This window comes from Xiphophorus hellerii, chromosome 5 (genome assembly GCF_003331165.1).
Source record: "Xiphophorus hellerii strain 12219 chromosome 5, Xiphophorus_hellerii-4.1, whole genome shotgun sequence".
Classification (NCBI taxonomy): domain Eukaryota; kingdom Metazoa; phylum Chordata; class Actinopteri; order Cyprinodontiformes; family Poeciliidae; genus Xiphophorus; species Xiphophorus hellerii.
Window position 1 is genome coordinate 29,900,629 of NC_045676.1, and position 26,906 is coordinate 29,927,534.

Below are 26,906 nucleotides of genomic sequence, written 5' to 3' on the forward strand. Positions count from 1 at the left end.
GCAGAAGAAGTCTGTGAGATAGGAAAGGGACCGGGACCCATTTATGCTCCGTTTGTGTTTACGGTTGCATCAAAGCAGATGAATGATCACTACTTGAGCTCCGGGTAAATGGTTTTCAAGTAGCCAGCGTGGGGACCAGAGGAAACAACCTTTTGGTAGTCGGCTGCAGCTGCTGGGCCTCAGAACGGCGGCCTAAGCTTGTGTTTAGACTGCTGCTGTTCAGAAGAAAACCAAAAGGCCATTTCCAGCCAAAAAAATGGAGCTAATTTGGAGGATGATCTAGTTTAGAAGCAACATACAATCTGACCTAATTTATGCAAACTCACAACTTAATTTCTAGTCTCGCTATGTCCTCAGTGATGGTGGAATCTCTGACTCCCTCCACTTTTATGAAAAGTCCATCCACTTCCGCTTTAAGCAGCAGTAGTTTACTGCTGTTTAAAACATAAAATCTACTTTTTTTTTTAGCTTTGGATCATACTGTAATGTTACTCCCTCATCAAAAACATCCTTTAATCTCCCGTGGCAACCATTCAGCTGTGCCAAAAAGCTGGATGGACCAAGCACCGCCTTCAAGGAGGAAGCTCCATAGAGCTGTAGTTTCCAAGCTTCCTCTTCTGCTCCTCAGCTCCTTCAGGCTAGCCAGCAGCAATTAGCAAACATTATAGAAGCTACTCCTCAGTGAAACGCTCGAAAAATTGTTGTTAAAGGGTTAATAGAGGAGCCATGTTGTGATTACTTCCTCAAGGCAGAGTTTTAGAAGGAGCAGGAGTTTCTTAAAGAGACAAAGACCCAAAGAGACAAAGATTTCAAGATGTTGAATTAAGTTCTTTAAAGTCATTTTTGATATTTACAAAAAAATTTATAACAACTAAAGGTTATAGTTACTTGAATGTGATATAAAATAGCTGAAATGGAAGTGTTTTTTTCCCCACACATCACATGAGTTACATGAGCAACAACCAGATATTACTACTGTCGCAAACCACAAAGAAGACAACGATAGTCATACCAGTCATTCCTGGTATGACTTTTCCTTATACCAGGAAAAGTCATAGTACTGTCCCTTTAAAAGTAAAAGTGGTTACATGCCAACACAAACAAAAGTTTTTACCATTTTAAATAATGTTCTGTGGAACTCTCCCAACAGTAGTAGTATTTTATTTTGCTTAATTTTTTTGTAATGTGGTTAATTTACAAAAGAATATACTCAATCTGAAGAAAAAGCAATTGTACTAAAGTGTTAGTGCCACCTTCCCCGTCTTCATTCTTCTGAGTCGGATCATTTCCCCTCTCTTTCTGCGTGTCATCCATCCTCTCCCTTCTCCTCATCTTTCCCCCTCGCCCTCCCGTGTCACGGCACAGCCGAGGGCCCGTGTTTTCTAAACTGTTATGCTCTTGTTTCCTATGGTTATATTCTCCGCTGACGTGCCGGAGTCCCATTTCCTTTTTCAGCTGCGAGTCCAGAGTACCGGCGCAGTCGTAATGTACAGCGCGTCCATAAAACACTCGCAGGGCCCGGCGCAGACACTGAGCAGACCACGACTTTAGCACATGCATTACTTTCAATATTATGCACCATAATTTTGATTTAAGTCTGCAACAGGAGGATACAAGTGGAAATTATTCTTGCTGCTTGAGCTTCTCATGCAATCATTAATATAGCAAAATACTAGGCGATGTGACACAAACGGCCTCACTGCAGCACACCCGGTCCCGTGACGTCGTTTGGGTTTGAGCCGAAACCAGAAGTGAGTGAATATTAAAACACTCGTTGGGTGGTTGGTTCGTGTGACCACGAGGGCACCAATGTTAACATGTTCCATTTGTATCAGACGTGCACAGAGAAATCGGTTATTGATTGGGATCGGCCGGGTTTTAGCTCGGTTGGTCCTGACCGGAGTGAAGAGAATTTAATGCGGCCATTCTCAGTATCTTTGGCTGCGTTTCCATTGACACTAAAATTGAGCAGACTGGAATTACGGTACTAAAATGAATTCACTTAATGGAAAAAAACCGCTGACAATTTCGAAAAAAAAACAACAAAAAAACATGTTTTTCAATTAAACGTTTCAAAATTAGTGTATTACAGCAACTCCTGCCTGGAACAGCTGGTGTGACGTTGGCTCTGTTCCTCAAAAAACTTAACAGAAAGGCAAGAGACTCCATTTGGAATGCTGTTCTTATGTCTTCTTATGTTCTAGGTCCTTAGAAAAATTGCAATCTGGAAATGTTTGTATTAGCAGGTAAGTATTTTAAAGAAGCCAGAAATCCCCACATTGTGATGAGAGCATCTTTAACTTTGGCTTTTTGAGTGGTGGTGTTTTTCAGGCATGGATTAACTAAATGAAGTGAAGGATATAGTTTAGATCTGAAAATGTAAATATTAGAGGGTTGTAACGGTAAAGAGAGAAACCAGGAAAACATCAGGTTCTAAAGAGAGCTGTACCAATTTCCTGGTTTTCATTTATAAACTTTTTGTATACTCTTCCCTTCCCGTTCTGGTTAAATAGAAAAAGAAGGTCAGTTTGGTGCGTTTCCACAATTTAATAAAAATAACTCTGGAACTATCTAATCCATTCATTCAATCTTTCAGGGATTGAAAAATGCTCAGAAGAAATGTAAAATAGTTAAAATAGGTCAAAGGAGCAGTATTATGTAAAATCGACATTTTTTAATTTTATGTTACTCTTTTATCAAAAACATACTTGAAGTTTTGCTTTGATTCTTTCATGCTTGTTTGAGAAATCCCTTATTTATCTTTATCTTTCTTTATTCATTTCATTCAATACAAATAAAAAAATTTTAATACAAGGAAAAAAAAATAAAATAATTTAAAAAAATGAAATGAAAGGTAGCAGAAAGAAGAAAATAATCTTATAATATCTGCCCCTTTTTCTCAACTATGGATCAAAACAACAAAAAACAAACAAACAAGAAAAAAAAAAAAAAAAAAAACTAAAAATTTTTTTTGATTTGTCTTATGTGACAAAAAAAAAGAAAACAAAGGAAGACCAAAAAAACAAGGTCAATCATCAATCTCAACTGAACAATACTATACTTTGACTTTATACTATTTCATACTTCTTCAAAAAAACAATCTTTAACATTCTTTTAAACATGTGTAATGATTTAGCATTTTTAACATCGTTTTGCAGGTCGTTCCACAGTTTGACTCCTTGTATCGAAGTACATCGTTCTTTCAAACAAGTTCTGAATTTAGGTTTCTTAAAAATCTGTGTCCCCTTAAGGTTATAACCACTCTCTCTCTTTTCAAAATTTTTTTGGATGTTTAAGGGTAATGTTTTTAGATGTGCCTTATACATAACCAACAAAATATTATAATCAACTAAATCATTGAATTTCAAAAACCTCAAATTACAAAATAATGTATTTGTTGGATATTTACCATGTTTTCGAGCAATAACTCTTATTGCCCTTTTTTGCAAAACAAAAACAGATTTTATACTAGTATAACATGCCTTTCCCCATACCTCAACACAATAAACCAAGTGTGGAACAATTAGTGCATTATACAACATAAATAGTGCATGATCATTCAGAAAATCCCGTACTTTATAAAGCACTGCAATTGATTTTGCTAATTTTGTTCTTAAATAATTCAAATGGGATTTCCATGATAATTTCTCATCAATTATCACACCCAAGAATTTCACCTCACTAACTCTACAAATCTCTACACCATCAACTTTAAATGGAGTATTTACAATTCTTTGTCTCCTTGTAAATAACATATAATTTGTTTTGTCCAAATTTAAAGATAATTTATTTAGTTTGAACCATTTATGTATTTGCATAAATTCTCTTTTCATTTCTTTTAACATCCCTTTTATATCATTACCCTGACAAAAAAAAGTGGTATCATCCGCAAATAGAATACATTTGAAAAACCCTGATACATTTACCAAATCATTTACATATAAAATGAACAACTTTGGTCCAAGTACTGAGCCCTGTGGAACTCCACATGTAATTTCACAAAATTCGGATCTAGTATCATGTACTTGTACAAACTGTTTTCTATTCTCCAGGTAGCTCGAAATCCACTGTAATGCCGGCCCTCTAATCCCGTATTTAATAAGTTTTTTGAGTAAAATGCTATGGTCAATCGTGTCGAATGCTTTCTTTAGATCGACATAAATGCTAGCACTATATTGTTTTTGATCAATAGCATTTGTTATATGTTCTATCAGTTCCATAAGGGCCATTGATGTCGAATTTTTGGCTCTAAATCCATATTGACTACTACTTAATATATTATTTTTATCTATAAATGTATCTAATCTATTTACAAATAGTTTCTCCAAAATTTTTGAGAACTGTGGCAACAACGATATCGGTCTGTAATTACTAAACATACATTTCTTACCATTTTTGTAAATGGGAATTACCTTTGCTATTTTCATGGCGTCTGGAAATTTTCCTGATGAGAATGACAAATTACAGATATAGGTGAATGGTTTAATTACATAAGACATAATTTCCTTTACAAATTTCATATCCATATTTACCCAATCCTTTGATTTTTTATCCGCCATTTTGTTTACAATACTCAGTATTTCTTTCTCATCCGTTTCTCCAAGAAAGATGCTGTTTGGACAACTCCCAATTTTTTGGGTAACATCGCTATCATCTTTTGGTATCTGAGCAGCAAGTCTTGGACCAACATTTACGTAGTAATGATTGAATTCGTTTGCTATTTCATTCCGATCATAAATTTCAGTATTTTCTTTTAAAAAGTGTGTTGCAATACCAGATTTTATTGTATGCTTTGTAGAAACACTATGTATAACTGTCCATATTGCTTTTGTATCACCGTTACTTTTTGTTAATAGGTCGGTATAATATTCTTTTTTATGTTTTCTTATAATCCATGTCAGTTTATTTTTATATTTCTTATATCTATCCTCTGCTTCTTTCGTTTTTAACATCAAAAAGGATGAATACAAATTATTCTTTTTTTTACAAGCATTTCTCAACCCTTTTGTCATCCATGGCTTGTCAACAGCATCTTTCTTAACAAAATTAGTTGTCATACAATGTCTTTTATACAGAACTCCCAAAATATTCATAAACTCATCATATGCTCTGTGTACATCATCCACATATACATTATTCCAATTTTGTTGACACAAATCATTTTTCAATTTATCCAAATTTTTTTTTGACATATTAAACACTTTTTTCGTTGGCACAGGTACAGTAATAATTTTCTGGTGATTTTTGTAAATCGCAAAAACTGGTAAATGATCACTTATATCGATTTTGAAGAGTCCACTCAGCACCTCTCCATCCGTAATATTAGTAAAAATATTATCAATTATTGTGGCAGAGTGTGTCGTAATTCTTGTTGGTTTTGATATCAATGGAAAGAAACCCAAACTACACATTGTATCAACAAACATCCTATTTAAATCAATTTGGGTTCCTAAATCTATATTAAAATCTCCACACAGAAATAATGTTTTATTTTTACTCATTTCAATAAGCTCTATTAATTTTTCAGTAAATAATTCTAAGTTAGATCCTGGTGTTCGATACACACAACTCACCACTATATTTCTCGATTTCTCACTTAACACTTCTATAGTAATCATCTCCATTACACCTTCAACAGTTGTTGACATAGTATCCTTTATTTTACATCTTATTTCACTATCAGCAAACAAAGCAACACCCCCACCTCTTTTACTACTTCTATTCACATAATGTAATTCATATCCATCTATTTGAAAATTGTTTTTGTTTTCCTCATTCAACCAAGTCTCTGAAGTCCCTTATTCCATTCAGCTGTGCAAAACCCCTGGGGGATGAAGCTCCTCCTCAGAGCTGCAGCAGCTCTTCCCCCATTACTCCCTCACTCAGGTCCTCCAGACTAGCCAGAAGCAATTAGCAAACACCTGGCGAAACTACGCACATTAACTTCATATTATAGGAACTACTTCTCAGTAAAACACTGGTAAAATGTTGCTAGAGGGCTATTAAAGGAGCCATGTTGTGATGACTTCCTGAAGGCAGAGCTTCTTAAAGAGACAGAGGCCCAATATTAAGGCACCAAATTGCAATTTGTTATATTTGATATACATTTTCATTACAACTGAAGTCAAAAGTTACTTGATTGTGCTATAAAATGTCACTATAAGGACAATTTACCAAACCTAGAAATTTGTCTAGCAGAATAGTAGAGTTCAATGGACTTAACTGATAAAACAAAATGCTGCTCACTCTGTCACATTGCGTAACCATCTTCTTTGAGAAATATCCCTTTATGTGGAGCAACACTGCTAAAATAGAAACTGAAAAGGCATGAGAAAATTTCTCCTCAGTGTTTTTATCAGATATTTCTGGTATTATTCTTCATTATTAGCTAAACAGAAAGAATCAACCTTTTGTCATAGTAAAAAAAAAGTGACAAAGCACAAGATAAGAGAAATGCTGATATCAATAGTTTGTCCATTACAGGTCAGCTGACTGTCCTGCTGAACAGTTACAAAGCTGTTGCTTTTCGATCCCTCCCCGCCGATCAATACGGAGGCATACTGTTTCAATTTTGCCCGCATCGATTTTCTCTGCAACGCTCCGACCCGAACGCATTCGTCTCTCCGAAGGAAGGAAGATTTGATTTACTGAAGAAAAATTGGAGTGCACATCACAAAGATTTTTTGCCAGGCAGGAGTGTGACACGCCAAAAGATGGATGTGCCTTGGCTGGGAAGCCTCTAGCCTAAGGGTGTCCATTAGAGCAGCACGGCGGCAGAAAATGAGCTGCGTACACGAGGAAGGAAGGAAAGAAGGAGCCGCGGAGGGAGACCAGAGAGAGGGTGGAGCAAACTGGAAATAAGGAGGCTGCTGGTGTCTGCAACGTGAAATATGTTTCCATAAAGGCGTAAAGCTACTGCAGGAATAACGCCGGCGTTACCATCACATTCCCTGTTTTCTCCATGCAAAGCCGGCTACTGCGGCACGTTAGCCGGCCCATTAGGAAGCAATAAAGAGGCGATGTGAGAGGAGGGAGAAAGACGAGAGCAGAGTGTGTCTGCTGGGACCGAGTTGCCGTGCTCCATCATCTGCCCTCATCTCCTTTCTCTGTCTGTCAACTTTGTCCAGGTGTCATGTACATGAGATGATTCCTGACCCAAATAAACACGGCAGCCGGCGGCGTCCTCAGAGGACCGCAGCCCCGAGCGGGAGGAAGGGGGAGAATGTTGGAGTGAAAATGAAATATCTGCCAGTTGTTACGTGTGGGGTGGGGGCTGGGGGGTGTTCATGTGTTGTTTGCGGGCTTTTTCTTTTTCCTGGCATTGGTGATGAGACAGAAAACAATGTCCAGTGTCTTGATAGAATATCCATTTTTGTCATTTTTCTAATTTATCGGGAATGTGTCTGACAGCAGCTGCGTTTCTATTACAAATGTGCGCAAAACTTTGTCTACTAATGCAAAAAACACCCACATTTTCGCAATTGCGGCATTTCCGTTAAATAAGAAAAGCAATTAAAATCACACATGCTAAACGTTCTACATCATCATCCTATGACTACTTCCTGTTGTCTTGTTGTAAACTTTAGCTCTAATAACATAAAGCTACATAATTTTTCAAGTTTAATGGGTAATACTGTACATTTATAACAAATTTATGTCAGATCATTATTTCTTGGTTAATATCAAGTTGTCGTAACAAAGACATTTTTAATAATGTCAACTTTGTATTAAAAGTGGCATGATTTACCGAATGATACTTTATGACAACAGTCATAAATATTCATGAAAACTTACTCATGTTCATGACAGGTGTTATGTCATGTTTATGACGGTGTTATTACAGTCTTATTCGCAACCCGTCAAATAAAGTGTTATCTTTTTTTCCATATCATTCTGTTCTACTTTATGTTGAGTAATTATAAAAACACTACAGTTTGTGATTGTTCTATTAAATAGAAAAAAAACTCTCAGGGTATGTCAGTAGCTGCATTTCTGTTCAAAATGTGCGCAAAACTTTGTCAATGTTCTGCTAATGTTGAAAAATAAACATGATTTGGCCATTTCGAAGAAACGCAATTAAATTCACATGTGAATAAGTTTGTTCACACTGTAATTAATTCAAAAACCTCCCGTACCATAATCCTGCTACCACTTCCTGTCATTTTCTTCACCACTTCCTGTCGTTTTCTTCGTCTTTTCCACCAGTAGTAACATGCGGTTGGTGACCACGTGACGCGTGATGGAAAAAAAGTGTTTCCATTGCAGTTTTGCAAAATTCACAAATTTTGATACAACTGAAAAACCTCATCCTAGCACAAAGACGTTTTATCAAAAATGTTATTTTTCGGCGGTGTGCCATGGTGGCGTAGTGGTTAGCGCGACCCGTATTTGGAGGCCTTGAGTCCTCGACGCGGCCGTCACGGGTTCGACTCCCGGACCCGACGACATTTGCCGCATGTCTTCCCCCCTCTCCTTCCCCGTTTCCTGTCAGCCCACTATCATATAAGGGACACTAGAGCCCACAAAAATACCCCCTGGAGGGGTAAAAAAAAAAAAGAAAAAAAAAAAAAAGTTCTTTTTCCAAAATTGTCTTGTTTCCATAAAGCAAATTTATTTCCGCAATTCCAATTTGTGCAATTATATGGTCAATGGAAACGCAGCTAGCGGTACCTTTGGTTAAGTTGTGAACCTGTCTGTTTTGAGAAGAAGTGAAACCAAACAAAGCATCAAAATGACAGGAATAAAGAAAATCTAACAATGAAACAGAAGCAGATAGAGAAGCAAAGTCTAAATGACAAGAAGGAAAGGAAAATGACTGGCTTGTTGTGACAGAGGAGGATAAAGAAAGAGAGAACCGCAGATAAGCAGCGAACGGCCGTCCAAAGGAGAAAAAAAAAAATCACCAAACACCTCTGTTCTCCAGAGAACCAAGCCCCGCTAAGCTGGATATGATGAACACACCAATTGCGTTCAGGCAGGTCACACACCGTGTCAGAAGATATTAGATGCCTGCCGTGAGCTAAACAACAATTCCCATCAGCCAGCAGGAAAATAATATTTTCATTTTCGGATTCTTTATTAAACGGAAACTTTGGGGAATACATTTTTATGGCGCGAGGCGGAGGAGGGGGAGGCTTTACACCTCGGCTGCGAAAGGACACCATCACGTCGCCTTGCGTGTGTTGGTGCTTTTCAATTTCACAGCTGGGAAGAAGCCGTGTGTGTTTCTTTGTGTAGATCTGAAGGTGCAGATGTTCCATTAGAACGAATTCTTGCGACGCCTGCAGGTATCCAGGTGTGGAGAGCTGGTTTCCCCCTAACCCCGTCTTAGTTTGTTGCGTTTGCAGCACCAGATGTTTCTCTTGCGTCTGCATACCACAGGCTTTTATAGTGCAAAGCTGCACCCACCTGACCTTCACAGTAATTGACCAAAAATATTGATGTAATGGCACAGGACTGATTGTGATTTATTAAAAGAGGGCTGCGCTCCGAGGCCCAGTGCCAGTGGCTCCCTGCACCTATCGGCAGCCATTAGGAAAGCCATCAATAGCGCGGCAGCAGCGGCGGCTCGTAGAACACAATATCCATACTAAACGGAAGCGTGTTATGTGAGCATACATGAAGAAAGGACGAGAAAGCAAAGACAAAGGGAGATCCAGTCAGGAAGGAAAGGAAAGCACTGGACAGATAACTCACCACGGACCGCTACAGGAGGAAAAAAAAAAAAAGAAAAGCAAAGGCGGTCACAGATAGCCTTCCTGATCCGACGGCAAGCTAAACCCCGCCAGACGAGTCTCTGGAGGCTCGGCTCGGCCTAACAAGCATGAGCCAGCAGCCGTCTCCAGCTAAGCCATTACACACTACCTGCACAAACAGCCATCATTAGGGAATAGCCGCACTGGATTCTGCTGCCCATTTGGCCAAACAAACACACAGGATAAGGTTCCCTCTGTTCTTAATGGGAGCCCGGCTTGTTCACATGGCTTTTCATGTCTCTCTCAGGCCAATGCATCATTCGGCGCGCGGGCCGACAGCTGGTTCACCTTTAATAATTTAATTTTAAAAAAAACAAAAAAAAACAAGCTGCGACTGTTGAAGGTATATGTGGGAAGCAGTGAAAGATTTTATTTTTTGAAGTGAAATGAAAACAGGTGCCTTTTTGTTTTCTTCCCAAATGATTATTTTTAATAAGGTATAATGTACGATACTTCTTTGTCGCTTTAAATACATTAAAAGATGCAAATAAACAAATAGTTAAAATCATTTTACAAGCAATAAAATAAACATTTTATTGCCTTGAATGCCATGAAAGCATTCCTTTAGCGAATGCCTGATCATTCATAGCAAAGGATGCATCTGCAGCGAAACAAATGCTTCTAGCAACATGTGAATAGCTCAGCTGGACCAATACTGTATAAGACTGATCTGGTGATTATTTTTTAGATTTGCTGGTTAATAATTGATTAGCAAAAGATGTTGCAGAATTTGTAGGCATGAATCTAAACTTTTTTCACTTGAAGAGCTTTGGCACAACCGATTTACAGATCAACGTTTTTCTCATCTTAAATGTAAATTGTAAAACTTTTTGTTCAGTTTTGGCCCAATTACTTTCTCTGAGTACGTTGTTTCTTCAGCAATTGCCCTTTTTTTGAGTCTGTATAATCCAGTTATCGATTAATCGATTACTACATTAGTTGATGATTATTTCAATAATCAATTCGACACGATTAATCGCTTGGCCGTACTTTTGGCGTTTCAGGCCTAATCTAGAACCTTGTTCAATATTAGCACAATTACAACTATTGATATTTGTATTAGTGCACCTATGGTCCCCACAGAGTTGAAAAATGAACAGGTTGTGAAAATGAAAAAACAAGTCCTTTTAATCCTCCTTTCAGACGGGGGCCTTAAGGCAACAGCAGAATGTGTTTCTTTTTTAATGTCGGGTTTTTGTACCAACTTCGCCCTTACCTGACGGACGAACTTCCCCAGGCTCCGTGTTTGTCAGTCAGAATGTTGACGATCTTCTGGATGAGCTGGGTGGAGGTCATGTGGTCGCGGAACTTGGCGGCTCTGATCAAGTGGTCGCACATCTTCTCCTCGTCTCGCTTCTCTGCCGCATACTGGGCGCAGTTCGACTGGAAGGGTAAGGAAAAAAATAAATCAGAGAGCAAATGAAGTCATATTTTGCCCAAATTTTTCAAAGGAATGCCCCTTCTTATCATTCTAAAATATAAAATCTGCAGCTACACACACACACACAGGTGCAGACCAGAGTAGAGATACGAGACTTGCAGGGTCTCTTCTGAATAAACGGAAAGCGTACGGGTCATTTCTGCCCTTGCGTCATGTTGATTAATAACAGTGGACATGCATTTTCTAACGCCCTCCAGCACACGGTACCACAGAACACAGGGCGGCCATTTTTCTCTGTCAGAATATGTTATCAGAACAAGCCTTTGAACTCTGCAGTAACACTTCCTGAAATGAATAGCTATAATCTTATAAACAAACTCACAACTATTTCAGAAACAGTTTTTTAGCCTCCTATTCATGCAGTGCTTGTGGCTGATCCATAGCTCCACCCAGTCATACTATACATACAGGTCTGCGTTAGCATTTTGCAATTTCTTATGAGAGATCTGACCAAAAAAACCCTGGAAACCCATTTAACCCTTACTGAAGTGCTATTTTGTGTCTCTGCCTTCAACAGAATAACTTGAAAAGGGCGATATTATGTATTTTCCAGGCACATAGTGCCACCTAATAACTATAGTTACAATGATGCTGTAAATACCAAATATAACAAAAGAAATCTGACTTTGTAATTTAACACCTTGAAATTGGGTCTCTGTCTCTTTAAGAAGCACCTGCTCTTTCTGAAACTCCGCCTTCAGGAAGTCATCACAACATGGCTCCTCTATTAACCCCCAACAACATTTTTACCAGCATTGTGCTGAAAAGTCGCTCCTATAATGAGCTAAGTTCCACCAGGTGTTTGCTAATTGCTGCTGGCTAGTCTGAAGGAGCCGAGTGGTGGAGTTGCTGGGAGGGGTGAATGGTCGCCATGGAAAATTAAAGGATTTCTAAAACATGCATGAAAGCATCAAAGCATAACTCCAGGTATGGTTGTGGTGATCAAATAACATAACACGATGTAAAGCTGAAAAAGTCCATTTTACAAAACACTGCCCCTTTAAGATGTTTGCTTCCTCAACAGCGATGCAGCATCTAGAAATGAAGAAGCACAGCTGAAGAGACCATCCCATACTTAAAAAAACAAAAAACAAAAAAACCACAGTAAATCATTTCATAATAGGCCCTTCTCTTCCATTTTAGAGCCAACATTTCAGATCTGACAGAAAATCCATAGGCATAAATCACATTACAGGAGGCTGCTTTGGAGGCTGCGTGCCTTTAATTATCAATCTATGTCTCTTTACGTGACATTAAAGTGGGTCCTGACCTTCCGGCGTGATGAACTGGGAAACGGCTAAATGAGCAGAGTACAGGAGGAAGAGCGCTTGGAACTTTAAACATGAAGCTGTGTGTGTGTTTGGTGCTGCCGGGTTCCTACATATTTTACATTTATTACAGATTTTTTAAAGTGTGCTCGGTGTTAATAATGAAGTTTTTTGTATGTTTACTACAGATGATTCTAGAGAACAAAGAACTTCCCACAAACCATCGCTTGGAACGGACGGACGGACAATGGAAGAAACTCTGTCAAATATATTTCAGTAGCACGTTATAATAACTACTCCTAATTTAGCCTAACTACCATTAATGAGTTGTTACTTAGCATTATTAATTAAGGATGATTCATACTTAAAAAAGTAGAAACACATTTATAAATGCTTTACCCATAATGACTATCAAAACCAACATACTGAGTGTTTATTCCTGATTGCAAATGTTCACATGAGTGTACTAACATATACACACATTATGTAGGATAGTTAATTCATGAGTTATTAAGCATGAATAAGCACTGAGTATGTTGGTTTTGGGCATATTTAGTTATTATCGATTGTATGAGTAATGCATGATGTGATTTTTTATGTGTATTTATTATTAGTATATAAAAAATTTAAGAGATTGTATGTACCCAGGTTCCATCTGACCTGATTCACACTCCATTACAGGGATGTCAAACTCATTTTTGTTTTGGGTCAAAACAAGATGCTGAATGTTCTTAAAGGGCCGGTCGTGCAAGAATGTATCGATAAAACCCATTAACAACTTGTTAAAATATTAGCAAACAACTGTCTTTGCATTTTTTAGTCGTTCTTAAAATTAAACATCTTTTCACACTGTTCAGTCCTTCTAGGATTCTGAGATATTTGGGGGGCAACAAAACCACACATTTTTTGGAGTTAATTTAGAAATATTTTCAAGGAAGGAATGTGACTTTGTTAGTCATCACATTGATCATGGACCAACCAATAACTTTACATCAAATAAGGCTGAGGCAGCAGTGTTGTCAAGTACAAAACACTGCGCCCTACAGGAGGGAGTTAGTGGTCAATTAAACCCAATGTTTTTGACCATTTTTGTGGAAATTTCTTTTTTGTGAGACATTAGTGAGACAAAAAAAAACCCATGGGAATCTGTTGATTTTTACGTGAATTTCAACAATCACAGGAAACTGGGAGGACTGGCTGATATAAATCGGAACCTGGAGTCTTGAGGGCCACACAGAAAGATACGGCGGGCCAGATTTGACACATGAACTCCATTATCTTGCAGTTATGATCTGTGTTAAGTGTGGTAAGATGCTTGTAATTTGATTATGGAACTTATTAAATTGAGGGAACAAAATCTGTATGATTATGGGTAAAGCATTAATAAATGTGTTAGTTTAAATCATCCTTCATTGATGTTTTCAAGGTTAATTATTAATGGTTAAATAAGGCTAAATAAGACTAAATCAGGTATGGTTATAATAAAGTGCTACCTATATTTCCATGCTGCGTTAGACTTTCCCAGACCTGGAAGATCCTTGCATCAAATTCCAAACTAACTGAGAACAGCAGAAAAAAAATATTCCAAAATCACAACAGACCACGCGGTTGAAAATGCGCAGCTACGACTGATCTGGTTTCATAACACCGATGCAAATTCATCCGGAGATCTGAAGCAGAGTCCATTTCCATCTGTGGCTGCCTGAAACATGCAAGGTCTGCAGCACTAACCAACGGTGCCGGGTTCAAACTCATAACCATAAACAAACACTTCATCACCTGCCCAAACAGGTGATGAAGCCAAGCCCTCCACGCCGTAATGAGCTTCGCTCATATATAAAAGCCGGAGTCAACCACGGGACAAAAAGGCCAACTCCAGAAGACGGCGGCCTAAAACAACAACCAGAGAAGCTGAACGTATGAGCCGTGCCATTAAAACGCTAAGCTGGGTTTCCTCTGCAAGTGGAAAGGACAAGTCGGCGTTGCTGCCAGGGGTCACTCCGTTGATGTGGGTTTAATGAAGGACTTATTATGTCATGTTAATAAGAAAGATGTAATAAAATACAAAATACTTGATGGTGCATTCTCCTCTACTAAAGGCTCACTAAAATAATAACCCGGTGTAAAAAAAATTTTTGTGTGTGTGATTGGGTTTTTAAACTGAATTGGTCATTTAATTGTTGGAATGCTGTGCAAAGTAGAAATAGTAAGAAAATCGCCATAAGTAATAAACCAATTAGTCACATGATGAATGAAAACAAACTCAAATTGCCTGAGCCAGGAAAATGCTAAGTTCAATAGTTTTACTCAAAGTCTTAATAGTTCAATAGTGATTTTATTGCAGCCTTAATATACATTTAGCAATATATCATTTGTATATTTATTCAAAACATTTTTGGTATGTACAGTATTTATAGTCACAAATAGTATCCTTTATGTGTACTCCTGTAGCCAAGCAACGACATTTTGCTGTCAGATTCACTCTCGTGTCTTTGTGCAACGACAGAAAAGAAAGTCTGAAACAAGCGAGATCATTTCCTTTTGCATGATTTTGTTTTTCTTGCCTTTTATTTTTTAAACAATACTGGATGACAAAAATCTTCAGTCTAATGCATCGGCCTCAACCAGCTGCGTTTTTTTGAGGGACAATTTTGCTTACACAGACTTTGTTATCGTGGCAGGCCAACACGTGCAATTCACTTTCCTATTTACTTTTTAATGAGCTCAAAAAATATTTAGAAGTCGTCAGCACATATTTCAAAACCAAACCTAAAAAACAAAAACAAAAAAAAAAAGGTTTTAAGTTGTCCATGTTAGTCAGCTGCAGCAGAGGCGGCCGGATGGTGGGCCTACGCTCTGTCAGCTTGCTAAGCAGACAGCCACAAGGGCACAGCTTGCTGGCAAGCGGGACCATTATGACTTACGACACTGTAATCACGGGCAGCACCTCCCATTACACAGCCTGGCTGACAGGGTCGTGCTGCTGCGCGGAAGCCCACTCTACTGTGGGAGACAGCTCAGTGAAGACAAAATTATAATGACTGGCATTAATCGAGTCACTTACGCGCCAGTCGCGTCTCCCTCAATCCATTCGAGGTTAAAAAAAATTAAACAAATATAAATGTGTTGTGGAGTTTTGAAGAGGAAATGAGGTGACTGGGGAGAGGAGGGAACAATAATCATCTCAAGGACTAAAGCTGCAGTATGTAAATTGTGCTCAATACAGGCTATATAGCTAGCTTTAGCTATATAGCTGTATAGTTAGCTTAGGCTAGGTATACAGCTAGCTTAGTATACCGGTAGATTATATTTTCTCAGCCAGAGTATTTTCTGACACATCATTGTCTGATTTTCCAAACAGTAGCTGCGTCTCCATTGACCATAAGTTGCAAATTTGACATTTCAAAAATAAATGTGCTTAATAGAAACCTGCCCATTTCAAAACAACTTGTTCTTTGATACAGAGTTTTGGCACTAACATGAGGTTTTTATTTCTGTGTTTTTGGCCTTATCAAAATGTTTCCATTGCCAAACTGGAATGGAAACATTTTTTTGCACTATATGGATCATATGATCAACAACTGGATGTCGCCAATGGAGCAAACCATAAAAAACAAGACAGGATAGGATGTAGAGGATGACATCACGTGAACAAGCTTATTCAGGTGCAATTTTAATTAGGTTTCTTATTTACTGGAAACACCGCAACTACGTGTTTTATTTTGCGTCGTTTTGAATTTCTACGCGCATTTGTAATGTAAACTGAGCTAATGATGAGGGGGGCATCGGTGATTTTCTCTCTGAGTGGGTTGGCGGATAGCTCTGCCACACTTTGAAAACTGTGGATCGGTACAGAAAAAAAAATTAAATCTGAACTTGAACACTGAACTTGTCGTCATGTGATAACTCGTCTCTTTTCTTCTGTGATTTGAGCAGGTTAACTGGTGTAACAGGCCACAGAAAGGAAGCTCATTACAAGATGTCAGCCCTGTGTTTATGAATTAGAGTGACAGATAAATGTCTAGAGGAATTACTACACCACAACCCTGATGGAGTGGATAACTGAGCGTCTAAAAGTGGAAGGAAGAAGTAAAACAGCAGAGGCATTATTAAAGTGCTCGACTTGCAATCTCCTGACAACGGTGGCACATCTGGGCTACAAGCTTTCAGAGGTTCATCTATCGCTCTACCAAGCTCTCTCATTTCTCCTGTCCGTCGTCAAGCACTCCCCGAGGGTTTCATTTACAAACGGGCAGAGAACGCGTCCAGAAGAAGGCGACCCATCACGCTTGTCCTTGTCTAGTATCAGAGAATGCAAATGCAGAACAAATAAATTCCTCCCGGAGCACAATGGAGGTCTGGGGAGACAAGAGGACGAAATGAGAAAGGAGGATGGGGGCTTGGGTTGGGGAGGGTGTCGCTAAGCAAAAGTACATTCTGAACAAGTCCAATTGGTTTCAGAGAGCTTCTCTTGCACTTGATCTCTTGCCCTCGAGTTTTCAAATTGCAACATAAAACGTCACCGGGGGAATTCAGACAATGGGCTCGGGGAAGACGCGAGTGAAAGGGAGAGGAGGGGGAGAAAAATGAGGGCTTAAAAGTACAATGGCGAACAAAAGTCAGCAAATGACAATGTCTGACAGCTACTTCAATTCTGAAATGATGCCCCTGTCATCCAGTGCTCCCCAAGTATTGATTTTTTTTTTTCCTTCTCTTGTGTCAGAAGAAAAAAAATAATCTAATCCAGTTGAAACATATCCCTTCTGCTGGCAACAGCCCCCGATGCTAGTGGCCATCAAGGTTAACGCAGCCACTACACTTATCAAAGCGACTCCCGTCCGGTCCATCTGTAATGGACTGGTCACCATGCGCGGCTGCAGGCCTCTTCATCTTCGCTACGTAGGAAACCTCCCCATCTCTGCAGGACCGCGCCCTCCTGTCGCTACATTTGTCTGCAGTGCCACCTTTTGCAAAATAACTCGAGCTGTGTCTGAAGGTCACGCATCACAAAAAGAACTATGAGAATCATCTTCTGCAGATGACAAATGAACAGAGGGAGGAATTGAAGTGACATTACAGAGGTGCAGCAGAGAATGTAGACTACAAGAGAGCCAAAAACAAAATCTGACCAAGTATGTTTGGTCTCGCTTCTCGTGTAGATGTCTTAGACCACTTGAAATGAGAGAAAAGTAACTTTCAAGTAACTTTTCAGCAAGATATAGGAGCTTGATTAACTTGATTATTCCTTAGTATTGATGAAAAATAACTAGGGATGCACAATTCACTTTTTTCACTTCTGATTGCTATACATGAGGTTTATTATCAGCTGATACCGATCCAGTACAGGAAAGCAGAGCTGAATTGACTTAGGTTTCATTTTTAAGTGCAGACATAAATGTACTGAATTACTAATTTATTTCATAACTCTGCACCAGTACAGCACACTTAAATACGTCAATAGCCTCACAAGCTTAGTCCAACATGTAAAAACAACTTTAATCTGTTCAGTCAGTGTGATTAGGAGTAGAACAACCAGTGGAAAATGAATAATAAAGAAACGGCAGGGTTGAAGTTGGTCAAAAATGTAAATAAATAAACTGCACCAAACCTCAAATGGTTCAGAAAATGTAATTAGGAATTCTAGGTGTAAAGTAAAAAATAAATCATGATGTCGCTCAAAAGCAAAGCATAGAATAAGACTGAATAGATCTGCTCATGGATCAGACACATTGTCACCAATACCTGATTTAGAAATTTTGTCAGTAACGGGATGGATACAAATATTAATATTGGATAAACCAAAATGTCTCATTCCACCGGCAGATTATTTCATTTATAGCTAATAATTTTTCATCAAAATGAAAGAATTATTGACTTAAATCAAGCTCCTATTTCTTGCTGAATAGTTTTGTCACATTTTAGGTGCACCAAGACATTCGCACTATAAATCAAACCAAAAATACCCAGAAGGATTTCCAACTCCAACCAAACCGTATAAAAGGTTTAACACAGGCCAAGTACGGATAAGAACACAGAAAAGAACATGATGCAAAACACAGACAACGCCTCGAGAAGCTTAATGTTTCACTTTGATCCAGCACTGCAGGCTCACCTTCAGAGAACGTCTCTGCAGAGTCAAAAGAGAAGCAGAGGCGGCAGCGGCAAGGAGTCATATTTTGGGCTTAGCTGGTCACACATAATGATGGGACCAGTAGAGGAGGTACCTGGGGACTTCATTATGTTGACAAGACAGCAGGCCTGAGACTGCGGCTCCCCAGCAACCCTCTGCAGCCTACTTTCCCTCCCCATCTCCTGGACTCTCGAAAACAGCAGTGTGGAGCTACGCCTGCTGGAATAATCCGACAAATTCGAACCATATTGTTCTAATATGTAAAGTTTCTCACTTTCTTTTTTTCGTTCACAGCACAATCTTGGGAAAAGGCATGGTGCTGTTCTCTTCCTCTCTCGTTCTCCTGACAACAGATTTGCCCATAATGGGACGGCGGGGCGCCCGGCCCTGCTGACAGACTACATTACAGCTGCGACAACTACATGACAGCCAGCTACAGTAGGTGGCAGCTATCAGTCCGGGTTCTGCCATCAGTTTAATGTGGTGAAAATAGCCTCTGGGAGCCGAGACGCTCTCTCTCTCTATGGGGCCATGTTGGGAGTCAGAACTCTATCCATCCAATAAACTCAGTTTTTATACTTCGTATTTTTCAAATACAAACGGCTCTAGCTTATAGGTCGTCATTTTAATATAAGAAGAAATGCATGAATCATCCATGCAAAGGAATCGTGCAAAATTAGCTGAAGAAATACTGACAAATCTACAGTATAGTTCAAAATTATTCATACCCGTGGCAGATTTAGGTTTAAATTAAGCTTTTACGTTTTTTTCTGTCTCAAAGTAACTAAAAGTCTTTTTAGACTCTAACTAAAGTAGAGGTATTATGTAAAATTGACCTTTTTTGAGCTTAAAATTTCCAAACCAAAAATATACTAGAGTGTTGCTTTGGTTCTTTCATGCGTGTTTGAAAAAAATCCTTTAATCTCCATGGCAACCATTCAACAGTGACCTTTGCAGGTGCAGCTCCTTCTTCGGCCTCACAGAGAACTCACCCACAACTCCCCCACTCAGCTCCTTCAGACTAGCCAGTATCAATTAGCAAACACCTGGTGGAACTGTTCATCTGCTGAGCTCATTACAGGAGCTACTTCTCAGAGCGACGCTGGTAAAAACTTTAAAGGGTCAATAGAGGAGCCATGTTGTGATGGTTTCCTGAACGGGGAGTTTTTTTTTAAAGAGACAGAGGCCCAATTTCAAGGCGTCAAACTCTGAAGTCAAATTTCTTATATCTTGATATATTTCTTATATATTTGATATATACAGCAATTTTATAACAACTTAAGTTGTTGTAAAATTGCACTATATGGCTGGAAAACACACATTACCGTTCCTCCGGTGTCCTGAAAATAAAAGGTACAGGTAATCTGTGGAAGAAGTTTAACATTAGTGTGACGACAAGGAAGTCTTCTAAACTCTTGAAGCAGCACCTTTCTCCTCACAGCCTTTCCAGGCCTGCATGTCCTCAGAAATGGAAGAGCCGTTAGCTAAAGGCTAAGCACTTTCTCCTTGGAGGACTCTTCACCACAGCACAAAGTCCAGGCTGTCTTTTGTCTGATGGCTGAAGCTAGACCACGCTAACACAACATAACAAGCTTCAGCTCAATGTTAATGTCATTAACACGGGGAGTCGGCCCCGGCTCGTTTTAAGAGGCCAGCGGAGGAAACGCTGAGGCGGAGAGCAGTAATTAGCTGCTATCATCTGGCTTTCAGGGTCTCCTCCAACAGTCAATTCGATTACTCCGTATAGCAGCAGGAGATGAATCAACGGCTACATGAGAAAAGGATGAGGCTCAGCAGAAAGGAGCAGCATGGCGAGGAAGAATAGATATGACTTGGGTCTTGCTCACTCTTCCCCTATCTGGACCGTCTTATCTGCCCTCGTGCCCCTGAGCCCGCCACATTTCATCCCTAATGAACAACCCCCATAAAAAAAGGGAGTTCGATTTCTCTCCCTTCCTTTCCATCTCTCGGGCTCCGTCTTTTCTCTCCCTCTGTGCAAGATGCCCGTCTATCATTCGCCGAGCCGCGGCAGAGCGTCCGATCTGCAGATCTCCTTCACATTAAGGATCCTATTAGATAGAGAACCCTAAAAGGTAATTGGATTTGGCCCTAGTTATCTTCATCTCTGTTTCACCCTGAGCCCACTGTAATAACTTACTCTCAGGGCCAAAGATAACTCAATTCTGGTCCGCAGAGAGTGAGGAGAGTGTGAGGAGGAGGCGGGCGAGAGGCGGCGAGGAAGAGAGGAGAAAAGCATATGTTAGGTCTCCGAGGCAAAACAGAGCCTAAATCAAAAGGCCCCTCTATCACCGCCTTCAAGGATATGGAATCTGACAACAAACATAAATTTGTTTTAATGTTTTGAATTATTTTCTTTGTGAAATGTGTTGCTTGTTGTGTAACATCTGGCTCTCTGGAGCGCCGTCGTCCGAAGGCCGCATCACTTCCTGTGCAGCAGGGGGAACGTCCGCCGGCGAGGCCGAGTTAAAAGGCAGAAAACCTAATAACAGAGTCTGTGTTTCTGCAACACGTTTACAGAGACAATGCTTTTAAAAGTGCGACATAGCTGAAATTTATTTTGAAACCCTTCCACCCCCACCCTCAGTGGGATTGGGAGGAGTGTGAGGGGGGGGGCGATTCATTGGCCTGTTATTTTTATTGTGGCAGTGCAAAATGAAAGCGTTGGCTCCGGCAGGCTCCAAACACAGCCTGTATGGAGGCAAAAATCAATACGGCAATAACCCAGCAAGACTTATCAGCGGCTCACTTCTCCTCAGAGGTCACAGAGGAGCAACTGCATTTAAGTGGGGAATTCAATTGTGAAACATAGTTTGGGACAAGCTCTGCTGGGTATCTGATTAGGGATGAAACACTGAGCTAAAACTTACAACCCAACATAAAAAAAGAGAGAAAATATGAACCTTCTTTCAGTTTTATGCTGCAGCTTTAGAGCAACAAACACAACAGAACAGGACTGCATTGCTTTCAAGGTCTACGTTCAAATATGCCTGAACAGCAGAAGTGGAGGCAAGACCAGACTTCTAAGACCACAACCAAGCCTTCCAAGATCAAGACCAAGATCTTCAGATCTTCTGAAACCAAGATCAGTCCTTCCAAGACCAAGACCAAACCTTTCGAGACCAAGAAAATGACCAGACTTTCCAAGATCAAGACCAGACCTTCCAAGAAAAAGACCCTCCAAGATCAAGACCAGTCCTTCTAAGACCAAGACTAAACCTTCCAATACCAAAGTAACGGAAGGCATTGATATCGGAAGGTATCAGAAATGATACCTTTCAGAGATTAACCAAGATCTTGATTAATCTTGGACCAAGACCAGTCCTTCTGGTCTTGGTCCAAGATTAACCCTTCCAAAGCCAAGCCTTCTGAGACCAAAACGAAGACCAGACTTTCTGAGACTAAACCCTTTGAGATTAAGATCGGACCTTCTGAGACCAAAACCAGACCTTCGCTTCTATCAGACTCTAGTGACAGCTCAAGGGGGGCAATAATTGTCTTAATGTAAAATTAACTGCTAATACCATTATTACGTCCGGCTGCCTTTCAAACACAGTGTGACGTCACCTCTGCCGCTGAGATAAATGATTCATCCTTTTTAACATTCTTACTTCTGCTATTAAAGACAGTACAGAGTTGGTGAAAGCTTCAGAGAAAAACATTAGAAACCAGACCGCACACTCCATGCATGTATAAACCTTTCTAAAAACCTGAGATTTGTTCCTTTTTCTAACCCTCCTGTGAGAAATTTAAATCTGAGGCCTACAGAGTCAGACGGAGCTCTAAATATTGATTGATTGATGATAGATGACTCTTCCCAGATTGATGAGCAGCAACAGCTGCTTCTCTTGGCGTTGTGTAAACAACTTTCTTCTTCATAGTAAGCCATACTTTTGCAGACTAACAAATCAAATTCATAAGATCAGCTGAGCCTGACGGCTATGCTTCCTCTACGGTCCAATGGAAGGACTGAGGGTGTGCTTAGTTTTACTCAATACTGTATTAATGTATTAATGTATTACTCAATACTGTATTAATGAATAATAATAAAAGATTAGGACTGAAAATAATCTACTACTGACAGCAGCACTGTTCTAGGCCCAGGTGAATAACTGATTTGATATCTGAGAATTAAACTAGGATTAGAGCCTGTGTTAACCTTCGGAGAAATGAAGACTATGTTCCACCTGGAGTGAAAGCTGACCTCCAAACCGAAAATGAAAACCTTCCAGAACCAGAGGACATCCCATAATATTTCTACCTTTCAAGAGTTATGAGTAACTCTTGATTCATCTAACAGTCCCCTTCCCTTGAACTTTTGAAAAACATATCTTACAGTAAAAGTGGGAGCAGAGGCGTGGGGGTGGATGTGGTGGGTTTACCCAGACCAGAACCTCTCCACTCTGTCTGCAGCTCTTAGTTCTTGGTGAAAGGAGGTGTCAGGGAAGGGGGTGGAGGACCATATCCCTGTCACTACCAAAATACACCCCCAGTGGGAGTATAATGGACAGGATCCCAGCAGGACAGGAAATGATGCTGGGGAGATCCAGAGAGCAGACCGGGGGTCAGGAGAGAGTTGGTCCTGCAGTGTTTGTCCTGCCGGCCGGTCAGAGGAGAGGTTAGACTGCTTCCATGGCTAAAACAGCCTGCCATGAATGCATTCAAGTCCAGGGTTAGGCCCAATCATGACTGACAGTAAACATTCTGAACATTCACTCTGATACCCATCGCCGTCAGACGTCCCAGGATACACCAAGCTGTTCTGGGACTAAAGATCAGGGGACGTTTTAATCAGGTCATGGTTAATATGTTGGGGTATGTAACTTTTATTTAAAAAAAATTTTTAAAAAGAAAAAAAAAGTTGTTGTACATATTTATTCACACCATTACTATGTCATGACAGTATAGTATAAGACAGATAATCTGTGCTAACTGCAGAAATACACCACTCAGTCAGAAACAACCAATCAGAGTCTGGAGGAGGGTCTTAGTACTGTCAATCATGGTCGTGTGCGCACCGCTCATCACCCATTGCTCTTGGCTTAGCCTATAGCAGAGCCATGAATGCTAAGGCTAGTTAGCATCGCTAACCCTAACCCTTTTTCTTTAACAGTGAGTTGTTTCTCTGCTATTAGCACATTGAGCAGCATGTATATGAGAGATTGACAGCACCAAGACCCTCCTCCTGGCTCTGATTGGTTGTTTTTGTCAGGAGCGGTGCATTTCTTCAGACAGTAATAGTAGTGTGGGGAGAAAGAAGAAGAGCTAGATCTTTTCACAGATTATCTTTCTCATCCTGTCAGGACATGGTGACAGTTTCAACAAATATGTAAAAAAGAAAAAAAGAAATACATATATATATATATATATATATATATATATATATATATATATACTGTATATATACATTTAAGAAAAGTGACATCCATCAGCTTTAAGATTGCAGTCAAATTTAAGCAGGGTTACGCTCTAAAATCTGTATTCTGAATTTTTTTTTTCTTCTTTAAAGCCAGCCAGCTATGCTGACATAATACTGGTAATTTACGTTACAGACCTTTATGCACAAACTTATTTTTGCTTAAACAAGTTCATTCATAGGGCTTCTTTTGACAAATACTAAAAACAAGGCCGCATTTTGCTCCCACTTCACATTTGTGCTCAATCTCGTCTTGGTCTATCCCATAATATTCAAGCTAAATACATCCAGGTGTGTGCTTGTAACATAAGATAGAAAAACCTGTAAAAATTGGACATTTTCTGCATATTGTTTCGTCCATTTCCCCGCCGTTCTCCAGATGTAATAAATCTTCCCGCAGGTGTGAATGAGAACGGCGTGAACTCACCTCAAATTCTGCATGTTTATGGATGTCTTCGGCCCGCTGTCTGCTCAGGATGAACTCGGCCTCGTTGGCTACGCGAACCAGATGGTCCTTCATCGTGTGGCTGAGAAGCCTGGGGGAGAGTGGAAACGCTCCTGAGTAAAGTTGTGAAAGTTCACGTCACCAAACCCGTCGCAGTAAGTCATAAATCAACTAATCGGATTTTCATTTAAAACAAGCTGGATGATTTCCACTTCCATGATTTCACAAGTGGAAATGATCTTTTCCACTTTTATGACAAAAGTCTTGGTCTCAACTAGCTGTTTTTTTTTTTTGAAGGGCAATTTTGCTTACAGAGACTTCAGTCGTTTCTGTTTTGTTTAATTATTTTGGACACTTGAATGTCTTCTAGTTCCAGTGTTAAATGTTCGATAGAAATTAAAATTCATTAATGTTTCAGAGGGTGTACTTGTACAATTCTGCCATTACTGTTATATTGAAAATGGTCTCAAAAAGGTCTGTCACAATAACACATTTTACTGGAAAAATTGTCCCAGAAATTGTTGCGATACACGGTAATATTGTTGCTTTGAGATCATTTTCAAGTGATATAGTGATGATGGCATAACGCAAGTTCACACTCTTAAAACACAAATGAACTTTACTTTTGTAAAATACTTAACTCTGGAAGTGGAAGGTATTTTACATACCGCCAAACAACAAAAAGATCAAAAACAATAAAAAGGAAATAAAAACCTACACACAAGCAATACTATAAATCAAATGGATTATAAAGTCTCTGAACAAAATTTCCGATGAAAAAATATTAATCAATAGGAAGGAAAGTTATCAAGCATCTTTTAGTTTATCATGCGATTGATTTGTTGCTTATTGTGACAGACACAGTCCCAAAAACAACAATATTATTGTTTATCGCAATAACTTCTGGGACAATTCATCATCCAGCAAAGTTTGTTATTGCAACATGCCCGCCGGTTCCAAGCGTCTAAGCAGGAGTTTCTGGGGAAAAGCATGTATGTAATATCTTGGGCATCAGAGTATTTACAACAAGTTTACTTCCTGATCTGAGCCGAACAAGCAGGGAGGTAACATCCATGGAAAGCTCAGAAAGGAGCGTGCAGAATTAGCAGAAAATCTCATTGCCGCTACTAGCGCCGCGCCGCTAATTGATTCATTAATGGATATGCATCTCTGACAAGAGGGAGGATCTCCGGCCGTGTTGCTACATGTGTTCTCTACCTGGCTCCCCTTAGCGGCGCTGATGAAACCCGCATGTGATGTGTGAACACGCCAGCATGCGGGTCAGGGGAAACTCTGCACAGGTCAGAGCTGAGCAAAGTGGAACAATAACAGAGCAGAGGACAGGGAGGAGAGCTGGAGGGCAGACTGGATGGACCGAGGGGGAGGGAGCTCAGCAGCTAGAGGACGACTGTAACCTAAGCCTGCTGTTTCAGCACCGTGCAGCAGGGGCCCCGGGGCCCCCTTCACCTCCATAACCTGTGTGGCAGTACTCCGGCCTCGCCATCAATAACCACAGCAACTGACCTCCTTTATGGAGCTCGGAGCTAATGCTCGCAACATGTGGGTGTCGTCTGAAGATGGACTCGTTTTTAAAAAGAAATACCAATAAAAAAGCCTGAAATTAAAAAGATTTATTACAAAATAGATTCTAGATAAGTGCTCATTTTCTCCGACTCCCGTCTTCTCTACAGTGCATGTGTGTCTGATCACTAGAGAGCACATTTAGTTTCTGTTTAGTTCAGCTTTAGTTTCTGTACCTTATTACCAAACTTTGACTGGAGCACTGATGCAGTTTGCTAGTGGTGCTGCATTTATACAGAAAAGATTTGACAATTTTTTTTTTCTTTTTTTTTTTTTTTACAGGGTTCCAGTCGCTATAGTTTGTCGTTTTGACCTTCAGGTACTGTGGTTCATTGTTGGTGTTTGTAGCTTGTAAACATGAGATAGACACTTCTATACCTGGGGCCTCCAAGAAGTATCAGTCAACTTCAATATTATAAAGTTACTGTATCAAAGGTGAGTACATCAGCATGATTGACAGCACCAAGACCCTCCTCTTAGCTCTGATTGGCTGTTGGTGAATGTCTGCAGATTGTAATAGTAATTCAGGAAGGAGGCACTCGAGTTTTTCACATCTTGTCTGTCTTATACTATAGTGTCATGACATTGTGACAGTTTTAACAAATATTCAAAAAACTTTTTTTAAGTTACATACTGTAGCTTTAATAATATAAATTAAACAATAAACAGATACACAAAAAACAAGATAGTTGAACAACGTCATCTGTGTAGATAAAGTTTTTACTGACAATGAAGGCTCAGTGAGTCACATAAAGAAATACTCTCCAGCTTTCAGTGACATTGGGTGTGTGTTGGACTGTGGCAGGAGTGCTGATTAAACTGACGGTCTGTAAAGTTCATCAAATTTGCAAT

At 39.7% G+C, this 26,906-nt stretch overlaps 1 protein-coding gene across 6 annotated transcripts in view; it reads right to left on the reverse strand.

Annotated features, from left to right (window-relative positions):
* Nucleotides 1-26,906, reverse strand: part of lrba (LPS-responsive vesicle trafficking, beach and anchor containing) — a 240,332-nt gene that overhangs the window by 115,822 nt on the left and 97,604 nt on the right. For all 6 annotated transcript variants that reach the window (XM_032563843.1, XM_032563844.1, XM_032563842.1 and 3 more), the window contains 2 exons: nucleotides 24,456-24,564; nucleotides 10,972-11,138 (listed from right to left, as the gene is read on the reverse strand). In XM_032563843.1, the coding sequence (XP_032419734.1) occupies nucleotides 10,972-11,138; nucleotides 24,456-24,564 (276 nt within the window). The remainder of the gene's footprint in view (nucleotides 1-10,971; nucleotides 11,139-24,455; nucleotides 24,565-26,906) is intronic.